The sequence below is a fragment of the Alligator mississippiensis genome, chromosome 12 (assembly GCF_030867095.1).
Source record: "Alligator mississippiensis isolate rAllMis1 chromosome 12, rAllMis1, whole genome shotgun sequence".
NCBI lineage: Eukaryota > Metazoa > Chordata > Crocodylia > Alligatoridae > Alligator > Alligator mississippiensis.
In genome coordinates this window covers 36,493,835-36,519,519 of record NC_081835.1, presented here as the reverse complement: position 1 = coordinate 36,519,519, position 25,685 = coordinate 36,493,835, and the positions used below count along the sequence as shown (strand labels likewise).

The 25,685-nt window shown below is 44.9% G+C and overlaps 1 protein-coding gene across 2 annotated transcripts in view; it reads left to right on the top strand.

Annotated features, from left to right (window-relative positions):
• The window catches only part of IARS1 (isoleucyl-tRNA synthetase 1), a 261,597-nt gene that overhangs the window by 52,013 nt on the left and 183,899 nt on the right, over positions 1 to 25,685 (top strand). For both annotated transcript variants that reach the window (XM_059716041.1, XM_059716040.1), the window contains exons 11-13: positions 4,485 to 4,580; positions 12,713 to 12,835; positions 14,846 to 14,937. In XM_059716041.1, coding sequence (XP_059572024.1) covers positions 4,485 to 4,580; positions 12,713 to 12,835; positions 14,846 to 14,937 — 311 coding nt within the window. The remainder of the gene's footprint in view (positions 1 to 4,484; positions 4,581 to 12,712; positions 12,836 to 14,845; positions 14,938 to 25,685) is intronic.

The following is a 25,685-nucleotide window of genomic DNA, read 5'->3' as shown; positions in this document are numbered from 1 at the left end:
TGCTGCAGTGACCCCAGTGGAAAAGAGCTAAACTCTGTTGAAGTAGGTGAGTAGACAATCACGGCGCATCACGCATAGTTCTTTGGGTGTGCTAAAACTAGTGTGTCAACAGTTTTCAGTGCCTTCATTTTTTTTCCCTTAAATTTAAACAAGCAATGTAAGGGAAGTACATGCTATTGTGTATTGTCTTTACATTTTTACAAGTATTCCAATAAAAATGATTTCCTTCCACATAAAGCTTTGAGTTTGAATATAACATTTAAACCACATTAAGTGTGCTGTACTTGATTTTTTTCCTAATCAAATTTTTCAGTTCAAATACTTGTGGCTTTTGGGACATAAAATTAACATGAGGGTACTTTTTTTAGTTTTGTTTACTAAATACAAGTCTCATAAACATGCTAAATCAGATCACACTCTATTTAGGGCTTTGGAAAATTTTCCAATTCAAAATTTTCTGGAAAACCCACATCTCTGGTCCCGGGGCTGGTTTTGTTCAGTATCTTCATCAACGACCTGGAACATGGAAGTGCACCCTCAGCAAGTTTGCAAATGGTACCAACCTGGGGAAAGTAGTAGATACGCTGAAGAGCAGGGCTGGGAGTCAGAGAGACCTCAACAAATTGGAGGACTGGACCAAAAGAAAAGAAACCTCAGGAGTGTCAATTAGGAAAAGTGCAAAGTCCTGCATGTAGGACGAAACAATACCATGCACCGCTACAGGCTGGGGATTGACTGGCTAAGCAGCAGCTCTGCAGAAAAGGACCTGGGGGTTACAGTGGACGATAAGCTGAATATGAACCAACAGGGCCCTTGTTACCAAGAAGGCTAACAGCATACTGGGATGCATTAGTAGGTGCGTTACGAGCAGATTGAGGGAAGTGATTCTTCCCTTCTATTCAGCACTGGTGAAGCCACATCTGGAGTACTGTCCCCAGTTTTGGGGCCCCCACTACAGAAAGGATGTGAACGAATTGGAGAGAGTCCAGCAGGGGGCAACAAAAATGGTGAGGGGGCTGGAGAGCATGACTTCTGAGGACAGGCTGAGTAATTTGGGCTTATTTAGTCTGGAGAAGAGAAGACCTGAGAGGGGATTTAACAGCAGCCTTCAACTACCTGAAGGGGGGGTTACAAAGAGTATGGAATTAAACTCTTCTCAGTGGTGGCAGATGACAGAACAAGGAGCAATGGTTTCAAGTTACAGCAAGGGAAGTTTAGCTTAGATATTAGGAAGCATTGTCTCACTAGGAAGGTAGTAAAACACTGGAACAGGCTACCCAGAGAAGTTGTGGACTCTCCATCCTTGGGGACCCGGCTAGACAAAAGCTTTGCTGGAATGATCTAGCTGGGGATGGTCCTTCTTTGAGCAGGGGGTTGAACTAGAACAGGGATGGGCAATTATTTCGGGCAGCGGCTGCTTACCAAGTTTTGGCAAGCTGTCGAGGGCCACATCGGTAGCCCCGCCCCCTGGCAGATACCCCCCCCATCACCAGCTTGTGACCAGAAGTCCCGCCTCCTAACCCCTGACCTCGCCACCATAAGTTCCTCCCCGTGCCCCCAGAAGTACTCCTTTCAGCAAGGGGATTTGCCATTTCAGAACCAGAAAAATACCAAATTATATTCTAAAAATTGAACATCTACAACGTTCATTAATTTGATTCCAAAAATTTTTGTCCTGATTCGCATGCGTTTTGTAGTGTACACAAAGGTGTACAATCATGCCTCCTTCCATGCATGTGTGGCATGGCAGGAGGCAGCAGTGTAACTAGGGTGGGGTGAGTGCCTTGTCAGTAGGGAGGGGTGTGATAAGCTTCGGTTGCCGATTCGATTCAGAGAAGATTCAGCGGTGGCCAAATCATCAAATATGAATCAAACCGGGAGACCCATTAAAAGCTCCAAATCAATTTCAAGCATTTGAATTGATTTGGAAAAGATTCGGAAGAGATTCAGCGATTCGGAAGGCAGTCTTTTGGGGAAACAGAAACAGAAGGGGAAGGAGGGGGAGAAGTGGGGGGGAAAGACTGCTCTGATATTGACATCTGTAGCTGGCCAGAGACTGTGCTCTTTCCTTGAGTTCCCTTCCAGTCACAGTGCTCTGGGGGAGGGATGTAGAAACAGCATATAAGGCTCTGTATGAAGCCTCTCTCTGCCTTTTGTGAGTTGTCTGTCTGGAAGCAAAAGCGTGTGAAGGGATTGGATACAGCTTACTAACTACCATGGCCTAGAATCCCTCTACTTATCCTTATCCAATCCATTCCTTTCAACTTATTCTTCCCCCAAAATCCTCTTATTTGTTCTTGTTATTGTTTCCCCCTACACTTTTTAAGAAGAGAGCCGTGTTTTCCTTGGCAGTGTCTCATCCATCACTGTGCAGGAAAGCACAAATATTTTTACACACACACACACACACACACACACACACACACACACACACACACTCCAGCACAGCAAACATTATGAAGCATGCTGGAAAGGCAGCTGCCAGGTCTTCTGGCAGAGGAGGGAGAGGGGCTACAGGGGGTTAGGGGAAGAGCTGCAAGTTCCACACCCCCAAACATAGACGCACCCTCTTGCCTGGCAGCGAGGAGTCTTCTGCTGCCAGTGGGAGCAAGGAGGTGGGAGCAGTACCTGTCCCTGCACCGCCTCCACTAACACCAGAAATAGCCACCAGCACCAGCATGACAGTCTCCTCCATGCCAATTTCAGCTCCCAGCATGAGCTTCCCAGTGCCAGAGGAGGAGCTGGATCTGTAACCAGGGGAGCTGAGTGCCATAGCCAGGGAAATTCGGGGAAGGAGAAGGAATCTAAGTTTGTGCTCTACACCCCTCAAAGTTCTCCTAGAGGCAGGTCTCCTTCTCCAGAAGGCATCTCAGAGGAGGTTGTGGGGGCAGGTGGCTCAGCTTCCCCTCTTTTTGTGCCTCTGCCTGCTAAGGAGGGGGATAAGGCAGGATCCCTGCGCTCAACCCAGAAATGGGGGGGGAGGGGGGGTGAAGAATAGTGCAGTGTAGGATCATTTAGAGTTGGCAGATGATCCCAGGTATGCTACCTGTCAGCACTGCCAAAGGCAGATCAGCTGTGGCAAGGAGGTGAAACACTTCACCACCACAGCAATGCTGCTGCATCTCAGGAGGCAGCACCCTCTTGCCCTTGTTCCTCCTCAACCTGGCACCAGTGGGAGCGTGCCCAAAAAGAAGTCCCCCTTTCACTCCAAATCTCCCTGTCTCCACAAAGCAGAGGCAGGCCAGCCTGAACCGGTGGGGGAAAGCCACAGACAAATGGGGTGGGGGGTATTGCAAGGGAGAGCAAAGTCACCCAGAGCACTGGGGGAGATTCAGGACTGAGAGATTGGAGGGAGAGTTGCTCTCTTATGAGAAATGTGCCCCCCGTTGGTAATAGGGTATTCTTGTCTTTAATAGATGTCTGGTGTGCATTCAGTCTGGTACACAGTTGTTCTTTGGTCTCTCCTATGTATTTTCCATCAGGGCATTTGGTGCACTGGATGAGATGTGTAACGTTGAGTATATCAATGTTATTTTTAAATAGGATTATTTTATTTATGTATTTATAGTCTAATATAATAAAATACTTAGTCTGAGTGTGTGTCTGTCTGTGTGTGTCTCTGTGTAATGTTTTTGGGCAACCGTGCATGTGCTGCCAAGAGGGCAGGTGGCGATTGGCTCCTTGTCCTGCACAGCCCAAATTTGTGATTCTCCTGGTGAAATCTGTGGTGGCGGTGAACATGCCCAGGCCGCTTGAGCAGCTGGGCATCCACGGTGCGGGGAGGGGAGGGGTAGAGCGGGGCCAGATGTCGGGTGGGGGGTAGAGTGGAGCCGGACCTGGAGTGGCGGGGGGGGGGGGGTATAGTGGGGCCGGGCCCCAAGTGTTCGGGGAGGCAGGCAGAGCAGGGCTAGACCCTGAGTGGCAGTGTGGGGAGAGTAGAGCTGGATCTAGAGTGGCGGAGGAGAGTGGGGAAGGGGCGGAAAGCAGGGCCAGACTCAGAGCTGTGGCAGCGAGGGAGGTAGTGGTGCTGGATGGTGGGGCGGGTGAGGACTGAGTGCTGCACAAAGGGCTCCATCCCTGCCCACCCCCTGTCATTCTTGACGGGCAGTTTGCTAGTATGTTTATAAATGGGTGCAGCTTTCTTTCCCGGCTTATAGAATCCTATAAATTTGTAGTATTCTAACCAGAAGATATTACATGATGTCAATTAAAGTACAAGCTTAAAATTTATTAAGAGGCCAAAGAAGTCTGTGTTTTAGTGTTAGACGTTTGATGTTATATAAATAGAAATATTAAGTTTGGTATCTTTGTTGAGAATCGGTGAGGAATGCTGTATTTATGTCTTTCAAATGTAACTATAAAAAGGAATACTAGCTAATGCAGCTGTTTTGACTTAAAAGGTGATCTGTTAAGATAATAAGAACTTTAAGATTATTTTTTTGCTGATTGACAAACAAATTAATGCTCAATATTTTGTATTCTAGTGTAAAGAGAATGGTGCTTTTACTGTGGTGATAGATAACTATGTAAAAGCAGAAGAAGGCACAGGGGTTGTGCATCAGGCCCCCTACTTCGGTGCTGTAAGTAAGAGCTTTTTTTGCACTTTGCTTTAGATCATTTTCTCATATTCTCCATATGCACAGTGTGCAGTGAGCAGGGTATCAACTGTTCAAAGCACTGTGTTGTGGTGGGTTATCTAATGCAAAGAGTAGATGCAGTTGGGTGTTGTATGCTAGCGAGTTTAGGTTAGATGTCCCTAGTTTCTGATCATTACTAAGAACAGTTGAGTAAGTCCACTGCTGGACTGGGAAGCAGTTGTGTTATGTAGTAAATGGGATAAAAGCAGAACTGCAGTTCATGTCCGGGTTCTTTGTAATGATTTAAATTTAATCTCTGTGTGTTTGGAGTTCATAAAAGGAATTTATATGCTCCTGTGTTTACTCTGTTCTTTGGGGGCAAATGAGGCACTTCCTTTTAGTCTGTTCAACAGGACTTTTTCTCCCATTCCCCCCCCCCCCCCCCCCCCCCCGGTTCGCTTCAGTCCTGGAGGAAAGGAAAAGAGAATAAATGTTCTTAAGATTTTTCTTTACTATCCTTTAGAAATTTTCCTAGATTAAGCCTGTGCCCAGTACAGTTCAGTATCCTGTTTTCCACCTATAGCCATCACCAAAAGCCTGCCAGGAAATTACAGTAATCCCTGGTAGTCAGATTTGGCCACCATGGGGATAGGCCAGGGGTGGGCAAAATGTGGCCCGCCAAGACGTTCTATCCGGCCTGCGGGGCCCCTAAACATTTTAGAAAATTAATATTTATCTGCCCTGGAATGCCTGTCATGTGGCCCTCAATGGCTTGCTAAAACTCAGTAAGCGGCCCTCTGCCCAAAATAATTGCCCGCCCCTGGGATAGGTCAGGTGTAGTTTGCGAGCCTGAACACAGCTCCCATGTAGCACTACTTACAGTTCCTGAAGAAAGAGATGTAGTTAGGTAGGAAATGAATGTTTTTTTATTTACCTGTTTATTTTCTGTTTTTGATTTTCTTCAGTTCTCATTCGTTTGGATAATCATATGGGTAATTTGCTAAAACAGATCTATCACTTGAGTTGAGATACTCTGTGCAGGTCATTAATTCTAGAGCAGTGGTCTCCAACCTTTTTAAGTCAGAGATCACTTTTTGAATTAAAAAGCAACCCAAGATTTACCATGCACTGCCACTTCCCCTCCACCATCCCCTAGGTCAGCCTGTGGGAAGGGAAGCGGGGTACAGATTGAAGTAAAGGGAGAAAAAATTATTGGGGGGCACACCCCCCAGCAGGTAAGTCTTTGGGGGAAGGGGTGGGGGGAAGGGAAAGGGCTGTGGCAGAGTGGGGGCAGATTGAGGCCCCAGCTGTGAGGGATGAAATGGGGCATAGGCAGGATCAGGGGCTGCAGTGAGTGGGGTCTTGGTCAGACTGGGTGGTGGAACAGGTGGAGGCCTGGGACGGTATGTGCCCCCCAGGCCTCTTCTTGTCCCCTACTCCCCCCAACCCCTGCTCCTACTTGTGTCCCGTTCCCTCCCTGACTGCTGGGTCCTCAATCTGCCCCAATGCCACAGCGGTGAGAGGGGGAGTGTGGCTGGAGCAGGGGTAGGCCTTGTACGGGCTGGGTGGGTGGGGGGAGATCACAGCCTGGGAGGGCAGCTCGGGACCGGTGATGTGGGGCTGCATAGGGCAGGCAGCGGCAGCAAGGAGACCCCGGTGTAGATCTCTGCTTTCTGTGGAGCCAGGCCGCATGGCAGGGCAGTGCTGGATCCTGCTGTGCGACCTGGCTCCACAGGGAACAGAGATCTGCACTGGGGTCTCCTTGCCACTGCTGCGTGCCCTGCACAGCCCCATGTCACTGGGACTTGCGGGCAGGGATCAGAGATCTGTGCGGGGGGTCTCCTAGCCTGCGTGGAGGGCAGGGCCCTCCCCCGGATGAGCCATCCACAGCCCCATCCTGCACCCCACCCACCTGGGCAGTAGGGCTGTGTGAAGCTTGCAACCCATTTGAAATGGACTTGGCTGAAACAAAAGAGGAGAGTGGTCTGAAACATTGAAACGAATCACTGTCATCCGAAATAGCTGAATCCAAAACTGAATCGAAACACAGCTGTTCTGCACAGTCCTAATAAATGCCTGGTTCTATTTTGAATCTTTGGGGGTCTTGAAACCCCTGAATTGAATGTCATCCTCTTGAATTAGATACTTTTCCATGCTTATTTCCTCTTTTCTTGCCAAGTTGGATATTCTTATGAAAATATTATGCAAAAGAACTTCCTGCTTTTTACATTTCAATTACATACATAAAATGATCAGTGGGTGAAAGGGTTCTCGGTTGATTTAATTCAGTAACTGTCTTGCTGTGTACAAAGAAAAGCAGACTGAGAATAAAGTGTTGTCAACTGAAAAATGAACTTGCAGAGCATGCTAATGTGCCATAAGGAGTTCATAGTATGTAGTTATAAAGGTAGTTTGAAAGTCTCACAGGACCTGTTAAAACCAAGAGTTGACTTCCCTTTGCATTGCTTGCATTGTAGGCACAAAAAATGTAAGCAATTAAATGTAAATGAAAATCTTCCCTTACCCCATCTATAGGCTGTGAAATAATTAATAGTCAATTAAAACAAGACTTTCTGATGGTTTCTATAGGTTTAATTTATAACAAATAGAGCGTGTGAACAGATGACTGGTTAAAACCTCATACAGCAAACCATGCACCAGTCCTGCAGACTGGTATTTTCTATTGCTTGGCTGTGGAGCAGCTAAATTTTTCATGATGTTTTCAGACCTTCATTTAGTATGTAGAGATACTTTGCCTTTAGAAGTAACTTTTTTTTAGTACATACTTAAACAGTGAGTTGAAAGAGACTATAGTACTCAACTCCTATTGGGTATCCCTGCATCTTGCCTCATTCCTCCACTTTCTGTTGTTATGCAGATAAGTGAACATGGCAGTGACACCCAAATGGCCTAATACAGGATCAGGACTCTGTTGTTCTGGGTGCTGCTCAAAAACGAGGAGCATGGTATCTGTCCTGAAAACAAGACAAAAATATACATAAAGAGTGGAGGGAGAGATAGGGAGAGCAAGAGACACCTTACAAAGTGAAGTGACTGTGGTTATGAGGGCACGTCTCATTAATTCAGTTACTTCTCTATCACTTCATTTACTGTTGTTATCTGGGTTGGAGTGAATGAGACTTGAGGGAGGGGTTAAAAGGAAGAGAATGGGGAAAGAGAAAAAAGAGGATAGAGGACTGCACCTTTTAAGAAATATTTTGATCATCTCTAATACTCCAGATCATGTTACATTGTACATATTATTTTGCCCCTGAATAAAGACACATCCTTGATATGGAATTACTAACATGGTTTCTGTATGAACTATTGGCATTCTTTACCACATCTTGAAGTCTATTATTTTCTATTCTACTCGTGAATATGAGCATTTAACCTAAAACAATAACTAGAATACTTTGTTTCTGTTGTTTCTAGAGTGTATCTAGATCCGAGACCAGTTTGTGTTCTGTCTTTTCTAGATGCAAGCTAATGTAGAGTCATCAAATAACTCACAATTGCCCTATAAACAAAATACACGTTGAAATAATTCAGTGCATCAGAAAGTATACAGTGCTAAAACTCACCAGCTTCATTAGCTCTTCTGCAGTCACATAGGTTTATTTTTCCACCAACAGCATAGCAGATGTCTTGTTTCAAATAACTAAGGTCTGCCTCCACCCATGTTTTAGTAAGCATGTAAGTTTTTGCAGGCCTCAACTTAGCTCCACACTTTCAGTAGTTTTGGCAAAAGCCTCATAGGTTCTAGATCACCTTGTCAGTGAGTGACGCAACGGAGTGGCTTTCTGATTTTTGTGCATCAGAGCCTTTGCTTTTGCCTATCCACATTGTTTAGGGATATCACGTTAGAAGCAGGTTTCAACTTATATTTGTAGACAGCTGTTTTCTTTGTGAAGTAAAAAGTCTTAAGTGTGAAATCAGCTTTTCTTAAGTTACTTTATTTTCATTGTCAGTTTTGTTTAAGAAAGGAAACAACTGCTAGAAACTGCTGATTTTCACTATATATATTTTTGCTAGCTTCAGTCATGTTGCTTTTTTAATCTTTTGAAGCCTGTCAAACGGCTTCTGTAAGTGTCATAAGCATGGACTTTGTTTCCATCATGGATAGACGTAATCACTGGTTTAGTTGTTTTTAAAGATTGTTCAGGTGATGGGTCCAGGCAGAGCTACACTAGTTCCAATGACAGGTAAGTCTGGAAAGCTTAAGTTCAAGCCTGAGTCCTTCAGAGTAAAGACAACCAAGAAACCTGGAAAAATGAGAATAATTTTATTGTCTGAGCTTGTGATGCAAATAGAGTGGTCATCTCTTGGTCCAGCTCCTTTAGTGCTGTGTGGTCCTTGTTGTTCATGTTCTACCATAGCTCTTTCTCCCAAGCTTTTTACAGTTCTCAGTGATAGTTGGGTTAGGGATAGTATACCCCAGGGGTGGCCATAACCACTCTCTGGTGGCAACATGGCTTCTACCCCATTTGATCCGAATGTGACAGGACCATTCCCCAGGGGTGGTCATGATGCCATTCACCTGTGGTACCCTCCCTGTTCCTCTTGCTTGCCACACCTTTATGGAATTATTTTCTGTTGTAGAAAGGAGGCTTCCTCAGAATCCCTGAGCAAGCCCTATCCTGCCTTGGCCAGCGGGTCTCTCCCATACCCAGCTGACCCCCCAGTCCTGTTCTTCAGGTCGTAAGTGGGGCCCTCCTCAGCCGTGTCAGTGCTTCAGGACAGTAGTCACCTTAAGAGCTATTTGTTGCATCCTTCCATCCCTGCAGCTACACCCATTCCTAGCAGATGTTACGCTAGATCCACACATTAGTTTATACAGGCTTTAGCCCTCTGGTTATTCTTACTGTTGGCTGCCAGCCTAGGCCCATTTCCTCTGGCCCAGCTTCTGAGTCTGTCTTGTCAGACCCTTGGCTTGTCTTGGTCTGCTTGGGCCCTCGGCTCTTCCCGCTGTGCAGCCTTTGACCCTCTTGGCTGGAGTCTGCCCCCCGTCCCTCTTGGTTGGAGGCTGCCCCTATCTCCCTGTTGGGGCTTAGGACTTTGGCCTCCGGAGCCTGCCCTGGAAAGGGCTGAAAATCTGGAGCGTTTCCCAGACAGCCATGTGTGGCCTTCTGTCCTTCCCTCCAGCCACTATCCAGTCCTCTGATCTAAAACAAAAACATCAGTATAACAGAAATATAAGTGAACTGCTTCCACCACGTTCCCTGCCCTGGGTCAGTACCTACTACAAGCTACGCTTCCCTGTGCTAGGCTCACTCTCACTGTCATGTGGGTGTCTTAAAGGCTTGCTGCCTGCAGTCAGCTTCCCTGGGGAGCATGTAGGGTCTGACTCCCTGCTCTGGCTCAGGCCCTGGGCTTATATGCCTCAAAGCCCCCTTTCTGCCATTCAGCCACACATGGGAGTTTCCCCTTTTAATTAAGGGCCAGCTTGTGCTCCTGCTGCTATATCACAACATAGCCAGGTTGGCTTGCTGCATTCTCTTAAAATTACAGGAACTCCCTTGGCTTTTCTCTTACAATAGTCAGACTGGCATCACTCCAGTTTTGTTACCTGTTACTCATGTTAACATTAGTCTGGCTGCTACATGTAGTAGTAAGATATGATGGAAGATTAACTGGAGGGTAGCCTTGGTTGTGCAATTTGCCCCTTAAGCTAGTACACTAGTGTGACAGATGTATAATAATGATTGTGTTTGTATATTCAACTTGATCCCTATACAACAGATGTTTGAAGCAAGTTTCCTGCCCCCACAATTTTTAGGGGTGCACCAATATTTTTGGGGGGCTGATACCAGTGACTGATTTTTAATGAGCCATATTGGCTGATATCAGTCTGATTCCAATGTGCAGCTGGGCAGCTTGGAGAGCAGCATCCAGCTTTTAAGTCTGTTGTGAGGTAAGGGTTGGGAGGAGGGGAAGGGGAGTGGGGAGGGCAGATCGAGGCCCCTGCAGTGAGGGAGGGACTGAGGCTGGGGCAGGGGCAGAGGCAGGCACAAGCACTGCACAGCTGGAACGGGAAATGGGATGTGGCTTGTCTATAAGGGGTGTGTGTGTGGGGGGGTGGCAACTGCCACTGCACGCACCCTGGGAGGGCATGGGGGGTGGGGGGTGGCCCTAGATCTGTGCATGGGGCAGGGCTGGCTGCCACTGGGCTGGGGCCATGGTGTGGGGCTGGGCTCTTCCCAGCAGGGGGCTCGGCCAGGCTGTGCTTGGGGCAGGTGGCAGCACTGGGAGCAGGGCTATGGTGAATTTTGGGGTGGTGGCTGTGGTGGGCCAGTAGGGGTCGCTCCTGCGTTGAGCTGCCCACCTCACTACGCCCGACCACCTTCCAGGCTCAGAGTGCCCTCTCTGGGGTGCCTCACGTCCGGCCAACCCCTTCCCTGGAGCACACCCGCTAGCCTGGGGTTCCCGCTGCCACCATCCAAGGCTCTGGACTCAATTCTGGCTCTGCGCACCTTGGAAAACGCAGGCCTGATTGTCCAATGGGGACTAGATCCAATACAGGCACTTGGGGCACTTCCCACAAGTCAGGGGCTTATTAGGAAAGTCTCCCTTAGTCCACGGACCTAAGGGGCTTCCTCGGCATAATTTAGACCCACCCCTCAATAAGTCTCCCACACCGGTCACAAAGGAGAACTTTATTGATTACAGGGGGTAGGGTGAAAATGGAGTAAACGGTAGAGCAATATCAGAGGAATCCCATAGAGCAAACCAGTATGGCTGAGGTATCCCTTTTGATCTCGCATCTGAGTTACTGTAAGCTAAATATCTAGTTGGATCTCGAGTAGCTTACTCACACGCATCATCCAGAGGTGGTTGGAGTTTTCCTCTGGAGGCAGGTCACTCTTTGACCATGAGGCAGGTCACTCTTTGACCATGAGTCTTTGAGGAGAGAGCCAGTTTCAGATTCACCTGGGTGACCGCATGGCTAATGGCTACCCTTCTTCCTGGACCGGGTCTTTAAATAGCCTTTCTGACCTCAGCAGTCCGGTCCAATCGAAGCTGCCAGTGCTGGAATCCCAATCTAAAAAAACATCACTGGCTACCTGGGCCGGTGAGCGGAGCTTTTCCCTCCTCCTCCCCAGGTGACCAGAGCATCTGTCTCTGAGGCACCAGGCTTTGTCATGTAGGCAGGGAGGCAGATCCCCCACCCTGAGGAATTCAACACCAGCCTCTCACGCTGGCAGAGACAGATTTCTGGAGAGGGACACAGATGGTGGCATTTCTGCCACAGTGGCAATCCCCTTCCCCAGCTGGGCAGTGCTTACCCCAGCCCCAGTCCCACTCCCCTCCCTTGCTTCGGGGGCCTCGATCTGCCCCTCTTCCCCCACAACAGACTTATCAGCTGAACCCAGCTATTCTCCACGCTGCCGGGTTGTGCTCCTGGCTGCTTGTGCTACGCCGTGGCTGCACGCGTGTGCGCGACATTTATTGGCCACATCATTGGCCACATTGGCCAAAAAAAAAAGCTGATTGCCAGTACTCTCAATTTTCCTCATATCAGTGTCAATCCGATTTGGGATCGATATATCGGTGCACCTCTAATAATTTTACTGGAACTTTATTCATGATATATCCTATTATATTTCTATCGATCAAAAGTTTTAAACACTTAATATCACTGAAGTCATTGGGGAAATGACACGAGTTAAATGCTGAGAGCGTGAACCTAGAATCGAGCATCTGTTACACATTTGAGAAATGGAATTTAAAAGCATGTGCTTTCATCAGATACCAATGTCATTTCTCCATTTCATAAAATAGCATTAAATTTTTTTATCTATAACTTTATTTTTGAAATGATGGTCTGAAACTGTACAAAAGAGAATCTTTTTCCTTCCCTGTGAAGCTGGCATAGTTCCAAGTGTTAGAGAACAAATGTCTACTAGGTGAAAAACAAACTATTCATTCTTATTGGTGAGGCATAATTGCTTAACATGGCACCTTTTATATTTTAATGGATATATGTATTTTGGAGTAGTGAATACTAAAAGATATGACAGTTTTTGTACAGTTATGATGTATCTTTTTTTTAAATCTTTGAAATCCTTTCTAGAGCTGAATATTGACAGTCAGTGTGAAGAATAATAAGATTTTGTACTTCTTGCTTTTTTTAGGATGATTACAGAGTCTGCATGGATTTTAATATTATTCAGAAAGATTCAGTACCAGTTTGTCCTGTTGATGCTTCAGGCTGCTTCACAGCAGAAGTGACTGATTTTGCTGGGCAATATGTGAAGGTTGGTGGATTTGGGAAAATATTAGAGCATTTTTTATTTTGATCTAGTAAGTGGTAGAAACTTGCCTTTCTCAATTGTTTTTTTTTTTTATCTTTAATGTATGTTTGACTGTGTTTCAAAGGATTCTACCAAAAAAAAACCTAGGCTACAATGAAGAATTAAGTGTTTGGCCAGATTGCACAAATGTATGTTGCAGTGCTCAGTAGATGCATAACATGAAGTGTTAGCAGTGGTGCAAATCTGCTAAGGAGAGTTGAGAACATAGGCATAGTCCCTGCTCTGTGCTATTCTGTTTGTGGGGTGAGCCAAGACTTTTAATAAGACATCTCCCACTCATCTTGTTGCTACCCTAAAACATTCTAAAATAGAAAATTGCACAAAAAGTGTAAAACTTAAGGTCTTGCTGCATATAAAGTACATTGCTTTTTGCCAGCTAGGGCTTATAAGGAAGTAAAAGCAAATAACATCCTTTTGAGGATCTCGTAGTTTGAGAATGTCAGTACTAAGCCTGATAAATCTAGAAATCACTTTCATAATGTGGTATTCTCCTTTCAACATGCATCCATTCATTTATAAAACTTCCAAAGACACTTTTCTTTCAGGGTATGTTATAGCAAGTCACATGTTCAGTAAGCTGTCTTGGAATGTGTCTTTGACTCTTGGCCTAAATTTGAAATAATTGTTTTTTCTGAGCTAAATAGTTAATGAGATGCTACAAAAAAAGCCTTTTGTTGCTTTGTGGCCCTTAATTTAAATTTAGAATCACTGCAGGGATGGATTCAAGGGAGTGTGGTGGTGTCATTGCACCCCTTCAGCTGTGTGATGCTGGCACTGTGAGCTCTCAAAGCTCACTGGCCTGTCAGTGCAGCTCCTGCTGGAGCTCCACACATGCTCTGACTCTTCTGAGCTCATCAGTTGACCTGTACAGGCTATGACCACAACCCTTGCTTTTATGTAGCTCCAGAGCCCCATGGGTGGGTACTGCCATTTCTCATCCCCTCTTTTTTCCCTTGTTGCTGAATTTAGTGGGAGAAGGGCCCTAGAGGGGGTGGGGAGAAGAAGGGAGAGCTAATAGGGGCAGCGCTCACCCTGGGCTTTGGAGCTGCGGCAAAACGGGCTGTGGCCAAAGCCAATCAGTTGGTGAGCTCAGAGGACTCAGTATCGGTAAAGCTCCTGCAGGAGCTGCTCTGACATGTCTGTGAGCTCAGAGAGCTTGCTATATATGCACCTCACGACCAAAGGGCACGTGACTCTGCAACCCCTCGCTCCAATCCTGGATCTGCTTATGATTTAACGTGTAATTGTCATACCATGGAATGCTGCAGCTCCAGTGAGGAGAGGTTCATAGATCATCTAGGAGGCCATTTTATAGAATCGGGCCTCAAATCCAGAAGACTTAATGTTCTGCTATCTGAAATGGGACTTAAAACTGCCTGCCTGGCGGGTGTTAGAGGATACATAAGTGTCTGAAAACTATCACATACAGAAAAAAACTAAGGGTACCATCACACACGCTCTGGGATGGTGGTAGGGAATAGACTAGAGAGGCTCTTGTGTATTTGGCATCCCATCTTGCAAAGTGGTGATGGGGGTGCTTTAATCAAAGCTTGTTCCCCCACCACCATTTTGAAACGCGGGACTCTGACTACGTAAGATGCTGGAGCATTCTAATTGGAACACTCTAGCATACTCAATTAATTATTCTAATAATGCATCTGAGCACATGCATAAATACCCTAAGGTTCAAGTTAGGGTTCTAGGTACACATCAAAGACTTGTGAGCATGTTATCTTTCAAGGGTATTGGAGTATTTGTTATAAAGTACCCAGAATAGATACAAATCTTTTAAAAATGTTTAAAATTGCTGACCAAACTATAATGTTTTCATAACACTGTGTAGATTCTGGCTTTTTTTTTTTTCTTTTTAAATAACTGAAGGCCTGGCCCTCAAGGAAAACTCTGTCATTATGAAAATTGTTTGGTAACTTTAACCCCCCCTCCTCTTTTTAGGATGCAGATAAGAATATCATCAGGGCTCTGAAAGAGAAAGGTAGACTGGTTCACATCAGTACTTTTAAGCACAGCTACCCTTTCTGTTGGAGGTAAGAACAGAAGTGCATCTGGCTTTAGATCTATAGAGGAGCATGAGAGCTGTAATGATTAATTTGATGGTTGTTTTCCTTTTTTTCCTGTCTTCTGTTTTTTGGTAAGGTATGGAAGTACAAGTAATAAAGTCAGGCTGAACTGCAAGTGAACTGGAACTGAATTAAATCTACATAAAATACATTTCAGTTCTTGGGCTGATTTTCATCTTCTAATATGTTCCAGTCATTTAGTCCCAGAGAGTAATTTTGTCTGACCTTTTTGCTGTTGCAGCCAGATCTTAGAAAGGAAGTGGAGGTTTAAGTGGCTTCCTTTCACAGTTCTTTGTTCCAAACTTGAGGTAGTACACAAGCGACATGTTTGGTCATAGTTTTGCCAAATTGGCAGAATTATGCTGGGAAACCCAGCTTGGTATCAGTTTTTCCCTATGTCTTGTTCTAGATGAGGTGTGCAGTTTCTTATTCGAGGTGCATCAGTATTAAACAGATTAATAACATCTTTTAACAAATCAAGGACAATTGGTCTGTTGATTAAAAACATTAACATATGGATGAGGTGATATTTTTGATTTGAGACTTTTAGAACATTTTCTTGAAGTGTATTTTCAAAATGTTTTAGATTCTTCTTTTTATCTTTAGCCAGTACAAGCTTCTGGCAAATAGCTTTGTTCCATTTGCACTGCAATTGGTCATCGTTATTTTACATAAGTTGCACAAGTTTCCTCAATTATACTGATATCTTTGGAACCCATGAAACCCCTGTAACTTGCACTCTCCAAAATGAAGCCCCATACTTCTACTATATATTGTTCATTAAAAAGAAATATAGCTGTCAGGTTGATCCACAGAAATGTTTGTTAGCCTGTTGAATGAATTGATTTTTTTTTTTCTTCCCTGTTTGGTCTGATCCTGATCCTGTTGGTATCCAGCCAGTGGCTTAAAGGCAGTAGTAGTTTTGTCATTGATTTAAAAAAAAAAAAAAATACCCCCCCCCCCCCCCGAGCCTATGATTTTAAGATATTCATGGATTTCCTAAAAATGTTTTTTTTATTAAACAACACATGCCATAGCCTTCTGCATTTATTTGTAACTGAAAATTAGCCTATGCTAGTTGTGTGTTCAAGCCCTTTGAAGTTCAAGTGGACTTAAAGACTTAGATGTGTATATCATACCTATCTTAGTGTATAGTTAGTTTTTCAGAGAAGCATACTTAACCTGTGATCGAAATATGACTTCTTTCAGTTTGTAGTGACTCCTAGAAATGACTCCTAAAAAGGGACTGGAGGGGATGGGGATGGACCTTGGGTAGCAAGTTCAGAGGCAACACATTCACCTGGCCAGAATTGTGGTGTATTGCTACCCTAGCTCTTTGCACTTGGTGCTCTGCAGAGAAAGTGCTCTTGCCTTCTTACAGGGACTGGACATGGTACAGTTATTTCTCTTCCTAGGGTTGAGTAGATTTCAGTCACCCTGTTAGACATCAGTTTCTAGCCATCTGTGTTTTTGTGACTTGCATCCACTTGCGTTTTCAAAATGTGCAAACGTAAATAGCTGGATACCTGCCTGGCCAGTGCATAGCCATGTGTGTACGCTCAGTCTCTGTGTTCATGCTCATGTGGTCACAGTGCAAGGGTAATTGAATGACGATTTGCACATACGTAGTAGCAACATCATTTAAGTAGCTAGGAAATTGTCACTTAGGCTCACAAAGTGAAATAGAATTCCTGCCTATGGTGTTGTCTGTCTTCCTACTTCTAGCTGTTAAATTACACTTATGTCTCTAAAAATTCTTGTTTAAGAGATTGTTGTATTTAGAAGAGAGGCTATTTTTATAGTGATCTTTTGCTGTAAGGCATTCTTACAGTTGTACAATCTAGCTTGTCAAAGAGAAGGTTAAGGTGTGACTTTCAGGCTACGGCTACACATTACACTTAAGGGCTAGGGACAGATGTTACACATAAACTGGTTTAAGTGATCAGAAACTAGTTTAAACCTGTACTAGAACAGACATTCAGTGCACATAAACCAGTTTGAAAATGTCTGAAACTGGTTTGAGATGAACCTGGTTGAATGTAGTACCAGACTTAACTGATTTGGCTCAAACCCATGTATGCAGTGTGTGTCCCAGACCCCCTGTGGTTTAAGGTAAATTGGAGACCCCCAGCATCCCAGCATGCTCTCTGAGCTGGGCTCTGCTCCAGAGAGCTGGGCTGGCCCCTCCCCCCTGCTCTCTAGCTGGAGCAGGGGTGGGGCGTGGCCAGACGCTGGCCTGCCATGGCCCCTGAGGCAAATTCCTCCCTCCGTCCCCCCTTGTTCTTCCCCCCCACCCCAGCTGGCAAACCCTGTGGACCTCCACGGCTTTCCTGAAGCCCAGCAGAGATGGCGTTAATTTCTTTCTCTGTCCATCTTGCCTTCAGTCAGGGAGGGGATTAATTCCACAGCGATCTGGAGTTGGGGAGAGAGGCAAGCTAGTCCCCTGGGAGCCCAGAGCTAACCTGCAAGACCAGACTGAGAGGTGGGAAGTGTTGGCAAAGATCTGACAATCATCATCACACATGTGCTGGAGATGGAGTTAGGGGAAGTTGCAGACAGCTTCTGGCTGGAATTTGTTGACCAAAGAATGCAGAGAGCTACATTTACATTATAAAGCAGAACCTGTGAAACCTAAATGAAGCTTTTCTGAATGCCTGGCTGTAAGGAGATACTCTATCCTCAGGATTAGTAAGACTTATGCAAGGTTTCTCTTGTCTTCTTGCTTTACATTTTAAGTTAGACTAAGTTGTGTATGCTGTGTTTTATTGGGCTGTACCTTAGCTTAGGCAAAGATATTTTTGTAGTTCCCTGTTGTATGCATTGCAAATTGCTATGTTCAACACATGCTTGCTTCAGAGAGATGACTTTTTTCCCATCGCCACTTGTCAGTCTGACAGCAGCTTCCCGCCCCCAGGCTTATGGCTGGCATCCTGTGTGTCCTCCTAGCCCCAGTTGGTGCCTGGCCATGCCCCCTCTACTCCAGCAGGGAGGGATGAGAGCCTTGGAGGGTATCTCTCTTCGCTCCCCTTTGGCAGTGGTTGGCAGGCATGCTCCAGCGCACCCTGGCTTCTGGCTTAAGCCACTGTAGGCACATGGCTGCATTTCCTGGTTTAACAAAGAATGTCTGTTCAGTTATTAATCAGTTTAAACTGAGCAGCTTAGACTAACTTGCAAAGAGTGATTCAATTCAGGCTCAGGCTTTTTGAATGTCTGTCCCTAGACAAGGTGTGATTTAACCAGTTAATTATATATTAACTGATCACCTTGTCACATGTTAAATCAGTGATATCATTAAAAAAGGAATAAGCGACAGAGTTATTCCATAAAATAGGTAGTAATTTGTAGGTGCTTCCTATCATGCCATTAATTGACCATGTGGCCTGGAGCCCCATCAACTGTTTAGTGCTCTCATCTGGAAGGCCCCAGTCATGGGAGCTTGCTTCTTGCCAGTGCTGGGGGAGCCCACTGATTGTGATCCTGGGTTTTCTCTGCTCCAGCAGTAAGGTGGAGCAGGATCTGATTTTGTGATCCCACAGTCAGCTCCTGCCATGTACTTGTGGCATAGCAGGAAGCGCATTTGTGTGGATCACACATCAGATCCCATCACATCTTTACCTGTCCATGTAGAGGGGCTCCAAATGTATAAGAACCCATATGGAAACAGAAATTTACTGATATTCAGAGACCTACAGGGGGCTCTTGAGTCTAGTAGGGAAAAGTACAGGCAGTCCTTGGACTTATGACACAATTGGTTCCTGAAAACGACGTCTTAAGTCGAATCGTTGCAACTCAGAACTGATTTTTCCCATAGGAAACAATGTTATAAATGGGGGATTAGTTCCTGAACCAAGACCCGATGCCCTATTTTCACCAAAAATAACCCAGAATTTGGTAATTAATCAATTATAGATGACTAATATAGCTACATTCATGTATTTATACTGTAAATAGCAATTATTGATTTGGAAGGATTTCTTTGAGGTGACTTTGCTGGACTTTTTGAAGGGCTCTTGACTCTAGTCTTCTCACAAGTCTTGGTTGCAGGTTTTTCTGGAGTCTTTTCTGCTTTTTTAAAGAAAGTGTCCAAGGAAGTCTGGACAGATGTTCTCCAGGGAGATGGGCGATGCAGTGAACTTGTTTGCTGGTGTGGCATCGCATCGCATCATGCTTTGTAAAGTCAAAACTGACATCAAAGTTGAAACAGGGTGTCAATTTATAAACTTTGTAAGTGCAAAACGTTGTAACTCAAAACACTGTAAGTCGAGGACTGCCTGTATAACGAGATTCATTGGCTGGAAGGTGAAACCAGATAAATTCAGGTGCAGATTTTCAATTGGGAGGGCAGTTAACCGGTGGATTAATTTATTAAGGGCTATACAGGAGATCAGACTATGATCGCGATGGTTCTTTATTTGGCCTTAGTATGTATAGACAGATGGATAACCCATACTATCAGAGATAGAAGGGAGGTGATCCAAAAGATAATAATAGGCTACATTTGTAGGGAAAAAATAATCCTGAAAACTCTTGTATTATAATCACAATATGGTGTTTTGGTTCTGGGGTGTACCTTAAATCTGCATTGCCTAGATTTTGTTTCATCGAGCAATTACTCCTTAGTATTTTGCAAGTTTTCAATAGATAAAGTGGAGCCTTTATTGTTTGGCCCTGAGGAGTTACAGATTGTTCAGGAAGTTTAAGAATCTTGAACTACTTTTGGCACTCAGTCAACTGGTAAATGCAAGTGGGTTTTGAGGGCAACTACCACTTTGCTCTGACCCAGCATACAGATCACTTAGATGATCTGAAAGTTAGGAATTCCTTACCTACTATGATATATCAGCTCTGAGTAATATACAATTGAAGCTGTAAGGGCCTGATAGCACACTAATTGCAAAAACAGTCCTTTTTACAACAAAGTGATTTTCCTTTGTCTTGAAAATGTGGTAATATGGTAAACATTAGCTACTTCAGCATGTTGGATTGCCAGGTACTTTTGAGTTAAATTTGGTCTGTACTTTAAAATGGGTGAAGTCTTCTGGTACCCCTAAAGGTCTGTACGTTTAAGGTAAAGTCCATTTTACTGTATGGAGCAGAACTATGGGGTGCTGACCCCATGGTCTATTCAAAAATGGAAAACCATTTCTAATGACTTCTTAAAGTGGCTTTTATCTCTACCAAATTCTGTGACAGGTGGGGAGCTCATGCAGTCTGAAACAAGAGCTCAGTGTTCTCACTTTACCTCAGTTAAGACTGGGTAAAAATTTAGAGCCTTTATCCTTGACAGATACATGAAAAGTGCATTTTAGAAGCCTCTCCTCTTCCAAATAAAGCCTTATTTGGGTAGTTGAATAACACTTTTATTTTAAATTCTCTGCTAGACAGATGCCCTGGGAAACCATGCTGACAATCACTGACCCAATATTACCCCTGTATTTAGAACAGGGGTGGGCAGTTATTTTGGGTTGAGGGCTGCTTAGTGAGTTTTGGCAAGCCATCAAGGGCTGCATGACAGGCAGCCGGGGCAGATAAATATTAATTTTCTAAATTTTTTGGGGGGGGCCCCGTGGGCCGAATAGGATGGCCTGGCAGGCCGCATCTGGCCCGCGGGCCGCATTTTGCCCACCCCGATTTAGAATAAGATATACACTTAAGAAAAAAAAATGCCAGCATCCGGGCAGATATTATTGATTGAATATTTTCCCAAATTACTCCTTTTTTTTAGACTAATAAAGCACTTGGCCTACAAACCTACCTATATGAAGTACAAAATTCACTTAAATTAGAGGTACAGTTGTTATGGCATATGGGCTACTTGCAGGTGTTAAACAAACAAACAACAACAAAAAACTGTGCTTTATTTAAACTCTGTGGGCTCCCACACTGAACCCAGCACATGCCTGGAAGAGGCATTACATTAGTTGGACCTGGCTTACCCAGTGTCTGTATAGTTTGGGCATTTTAGTGGGGCTTTTTTGGCACTTTCACCTTGTGCAGTTGTGCCAGTGTAAGCTATGCTGTAAGACATGAGCTCTTACCATTGGGGCCGGACCGTTTGACCCGTGGCACGTCTCGCTCACAGGGCTTATCCCTCACTTTGCCTGGCGTGCCTTGATCTGGAGAATTAGTGAGAGGGTCTTTGGTTATATGCGAGAACCCACATCAGCTGCACATGCAGATGATGTTCGGGGCTCCTCCTACCCTTTTACCCCTTCCACACGCCCACCAGATCTTAAGCTGGGGTCTGTTCAATGGCTCCTAGTGTAAGGTGTTCCCTGCTTTTAAGTCAGAGTGAGAAAATTAATCGGGTCAATCAAACCCTGCTGCAATTCACCAAGTCCTCCAATTGATGAATCACAATCAATCCTTCCAAAGAATGAATAGTTTAAATCAGTCCCAAATAAATTTAAGCAATTCAGTCAAGCCTGGTAGACATTCATTAAGTCCTCCAGTCAGTGGGCAGATCAGTTCTCCTGTGGAATAAATAGGTCATATAATTTCAAACCAATTTATAAGCAAATTAATCAGTTCAATCTGAATACCAGAATGACTACCTGCTTCCCCATCTCTCCTCTGCTGGTGCTGGGTGCCCAAATATGAGGTCAGCCCTGGCATGTCCGCCAGTGCACACTGAGCAGGAACTTACAAAGCAGGGCTGATGCTGCTCTGCCACCATTCTCATTGTTTTAGTGAAAGTTGTAAATAAATTACTACTCCTTCTCCTACTACTATGCTTTAGAATATTGACAACACTTTAGAATGCGTTACTGTATATTCAGGGGTTTAGGTTTAGGTAGTACGGTATATTCATGATTAAAGAAAAAAAAAGAATTTTTAAGGCAAGCCTCTGAAATATTTGCAGCATTTGTAACATGCATAAGAATAATTAAAAGTGATTTCATTGGCAAAGCTAAAAAAATGGATAAATGTGGATGAAGGAGTATAAGCAGTAAAGAATATTTTAATTTTTAAAAGGCCAGTTCAGTTCACTCTGGCAGGTAACATTGCTTTTATTCTCTCTCTCTTCTCTCTGTTTCTTCTTTCTTCTCTCTTCTCTTTCCTCCCTCACCCCTCTACCCTCCCCACCACACACACTCTACCATCTCTCTAAGAAACATTTTTTTAATCCTGTTTCCTTTCTAAAATAGTTTAAAATGGTATGAGTCTTACTCAAATATTTTGGGAACAGCATTGATACAAGTGCCTAGATGAATCCAGATATGTAGAGAAGTGCTTTTCCCTTCTTGTTTTTATGCCACGAGGGCCTCTGGCAGATGTTAATATAATAGTGTGATTGGGATCAGAGGAATTTTATGCCCGACTCCAAAAATCGTGTCCTCCTGTGCCCATCTAACAAGGCAGGATGCAGAGGTTTTTGGGATTGGAGTTTAAATTCGTCTGATCCTAATCGTGTGACTGACTGCATGGGGAACCTGGCACTAAGACCCAGTCCCTAGTACTTGCTATGCTTACTATGCGCCCCCCTGCTTGCTATGCAACCTGACATGGGGGATGGGGTTCCCCCACGGTGTGGGGCATGTGTGCTTTGTTAAGGTCCTGGGACACTATGAGTGTGACATTGGGTAACCTCTCCTCTATTGTAGGCTTACAGCACCCTGGGACACTTTGAAAGTGGGCATATGCATGGAGCCCTGGGACCATTATTTCCAATCTCAGGGTCACGCTGCCCTGGGATCTTTAACCTGGGATTGAACTAGATGCCCTAGGTCCCAGCCCTTCAATTTGACTCATTAGGCTTGAAGCTAATTGCTTTTGGAAATTTATTTTTGCTGTATGTTCTTTGTTCAACCAGGAGATCTTATAACACCTTCAGCTCTCCTGTGAGAGATTAATTTTCATTTCCATATAGGAGAAATTTTGCAATCTTTGTATTCTCCTATGCCTGAAGAGACCAGCCTGGAAGCCCTTCAGATTGATACTCAAAAAGGAATCTTATATAAAGTGGAAACTTGGTCATAGTATGAGGGTATTGCATAGGCATGCAGAGAGAACTGGAAGCCCAAGGCACAATTTGAGATGCAGCTGATGAGACATAAAAGGCAATAAAGAGATTCTATAGGTATGTCCAAAGTAAGAGGACCAGAAAAACCATATGGTTTGCGAAAGGCAATCTTGTAACAGATGATTTGGGGAAGACTGAAGTATTTAATGCCTTTTTTCATGTCAGTCTTCAAAATAGGGATAGCTACAAGATGCATGCAGTTGGCAGCAGAGATAGGGAAGGAGACGAACAGTCTAGAGTAATGGCAGGCCAGGTTAGGGATTACTTAGAGAACTGAGATGATTTCAAGTCAGCAGGGCAAGATACAATGCATCTGAGGATGCTGAAGGAATTGATAGAGGTAATTTCAGAGCCAGTGGCTATATTTTTTTGAGAACTCATGGAGCTTGGATGAGATTCTAGATGACTGCAAGAGGGAAAATATAATGCCCATCTTTAAGAAGGGGAAGGCAAATCCAGGGAATTACAGACCAGTCAGCCCTGACCTCTATGCTTGGAAAAAAATCATGAAGCAGGTCCTCAAGAAGTGCATTATGAAGCAGCTGGAGGAGAAAAAAGGTGACCAGGAAGACCCAGCATGGATTCACCAAGAAATGCCTGATCAACCAGATTTCTTTTTAAGATAAAGTAACAGGCTCTGTGGATGAGAAGAGAGCAGTGAATCTGATATACCTTAACTTTAACAAAGTTTTTGACACTGTTTAAGTAAATACAGATCAAACATAATTTCATAGATTTCATAGACATTAGGGCTGGAAGGGACCTCGGAAGATCATTGAGTCCAGCCCCCCGCCCAAAGGGCAGGAAATCAGCTGGGGTCATAGGATCCCAGCAAAATAAGCATCCAGTTTCATCTTGAAGGTGTTCAATGAAGGCGCTTGAACGACCTCCGGTGGCAGGCTGTTCCAGACCTTGGGGGCTCGGACAGTAAAGAAATTCTTCCTTATGTCCAGCCTGAAACGATCTTGTAGTAGTTTGTGACCATTCGACCTTGTCATCCCTTGGGGCGCTCTGGTGAACAAACGTTCCCCCAGATGCTGGTGGTCACCCCTGATAAACTTGTAGGTGGCCATCAGATCACCCCTGAGCCTGCGCTTTTCCAGGCTAAAGAGCCCCAGGGCTCTCAGCCTGTCATCGTAGGGTCTGCTTCCCTGACCTCTGATCATGCGCGTGGCTCTTCTCTGGACTCTCTCAAGCTTCTCCACATCCTTTTTGAATCGTGGAGCCCAAAACTGGACGCAGTACTCCAGCTGCGGCCTCACTAAGGCCGAGTACAAGGGGAGAATGACATCCCGGGATTTGCTTGAGAAGCATCTATGGATGCAAGCCAGCATTTTGGTCGCTTTACTAGCCGCAGCATCGCGCTGCAGGCTCATGTTCATCTTGTGGTCAATGATGACCCCCAAGTCTCTTTCTTCCATAGTGCTAGCCAGCGTAGCACTGCCGAGCCTATAAGGATGCTGCGGGTTTTTCTTCCCAAGGTGGAGAACCTTGCATTTATCGGCGTTGAACACCATCAGATTCTTGTCCGCCCACTTGCTGAGCCTGTCCAGGTCAGCCTGGATCATCTGCCTGTCTTCTGGTGTGGATGCTTTGCCCCAAAGTTTGGTGTCATCTGTGAACTTGGCCAGTCCGCTTCTGACTCCAGTGTCCACATCATTAATGAAGATGTTGAACAGTATGGGTCCAAGGACAGAGCCCTGGGGGACCCCACTGGTCACAGGACACCACGATGAGTGGCTTCCATCAATTACTACCCTCTGGGTCCGACCCCGGAGCCAATTTTCCAGCCAGTGGATCATGGAGGACCCAAGGCGACAATTGGCCAGTTTCTCCAAGACACGATTATGGGACACCAGATCGAAGGCTTTTTTGAAGTCAAGATATATGACATCAATCTCATCTCCCTTGTCCAGGTGATAGGTCACCTGGTCGTAGAAGGAAATGAGATTGGTCAAGCAAGACCTACCCGCAACAAACCCATGCTGGCTATCCCTTAAGATGTTGGCGTCGGCCAGTCCATTAAGGATGGCCTCCTTAATAAACTTTTCTAAGATCTTCCCTGGGATAGAAGTCAGGCTGATGGGCCTATAGTTAGCCGGATCCACTTTCCTCCCTTTCTTGAAGATAGGCACCACATTGGCCTTCTTCCAGTCTTCTTTCCTTCTTCCCATGGGGCTGATGAAAGACCAACGCAAAGTACCTATTTAATAGGTTGGCTTTTTCCTGGGTGTCAGTTGTCAGTTGCCCCATCTGGTTCAGCAGGGGTCCAACGTTGCCCCTGCTTTTCCTCTGGCTCCCCACATATCTGAAAAAGGACTTTTTATTGTCCTTGATGCTCAAAGCTAGCTGGAGTTCAGTTGCAGCCTTGGCTTTCCTGGTCAGCTCCCTACAGGACCGGACCAGTGCAGAATAATCCTCCTTGGAGGTGACTCCCATCCTCCATCCTTTGTACTGTAAGGTGGATATATAACTAGTTGGATCATTGTACTTGGTGACTAGTCCTGAATATCTCAATGTCTAGTTGAGATGTGGTATCAAGTGTGATTTCCTGGGGGTAAGTCCTGGAGCTGGAGTTGGTCAGCATCTTCATTAATGATTTGGTTGATGGGATTGAATGTATGCTTAGCCTATTGTAGGTTACATCAAGTTGGGTAGAATTGCAGACACGTCAGCAGGTAGGGGTAGGATC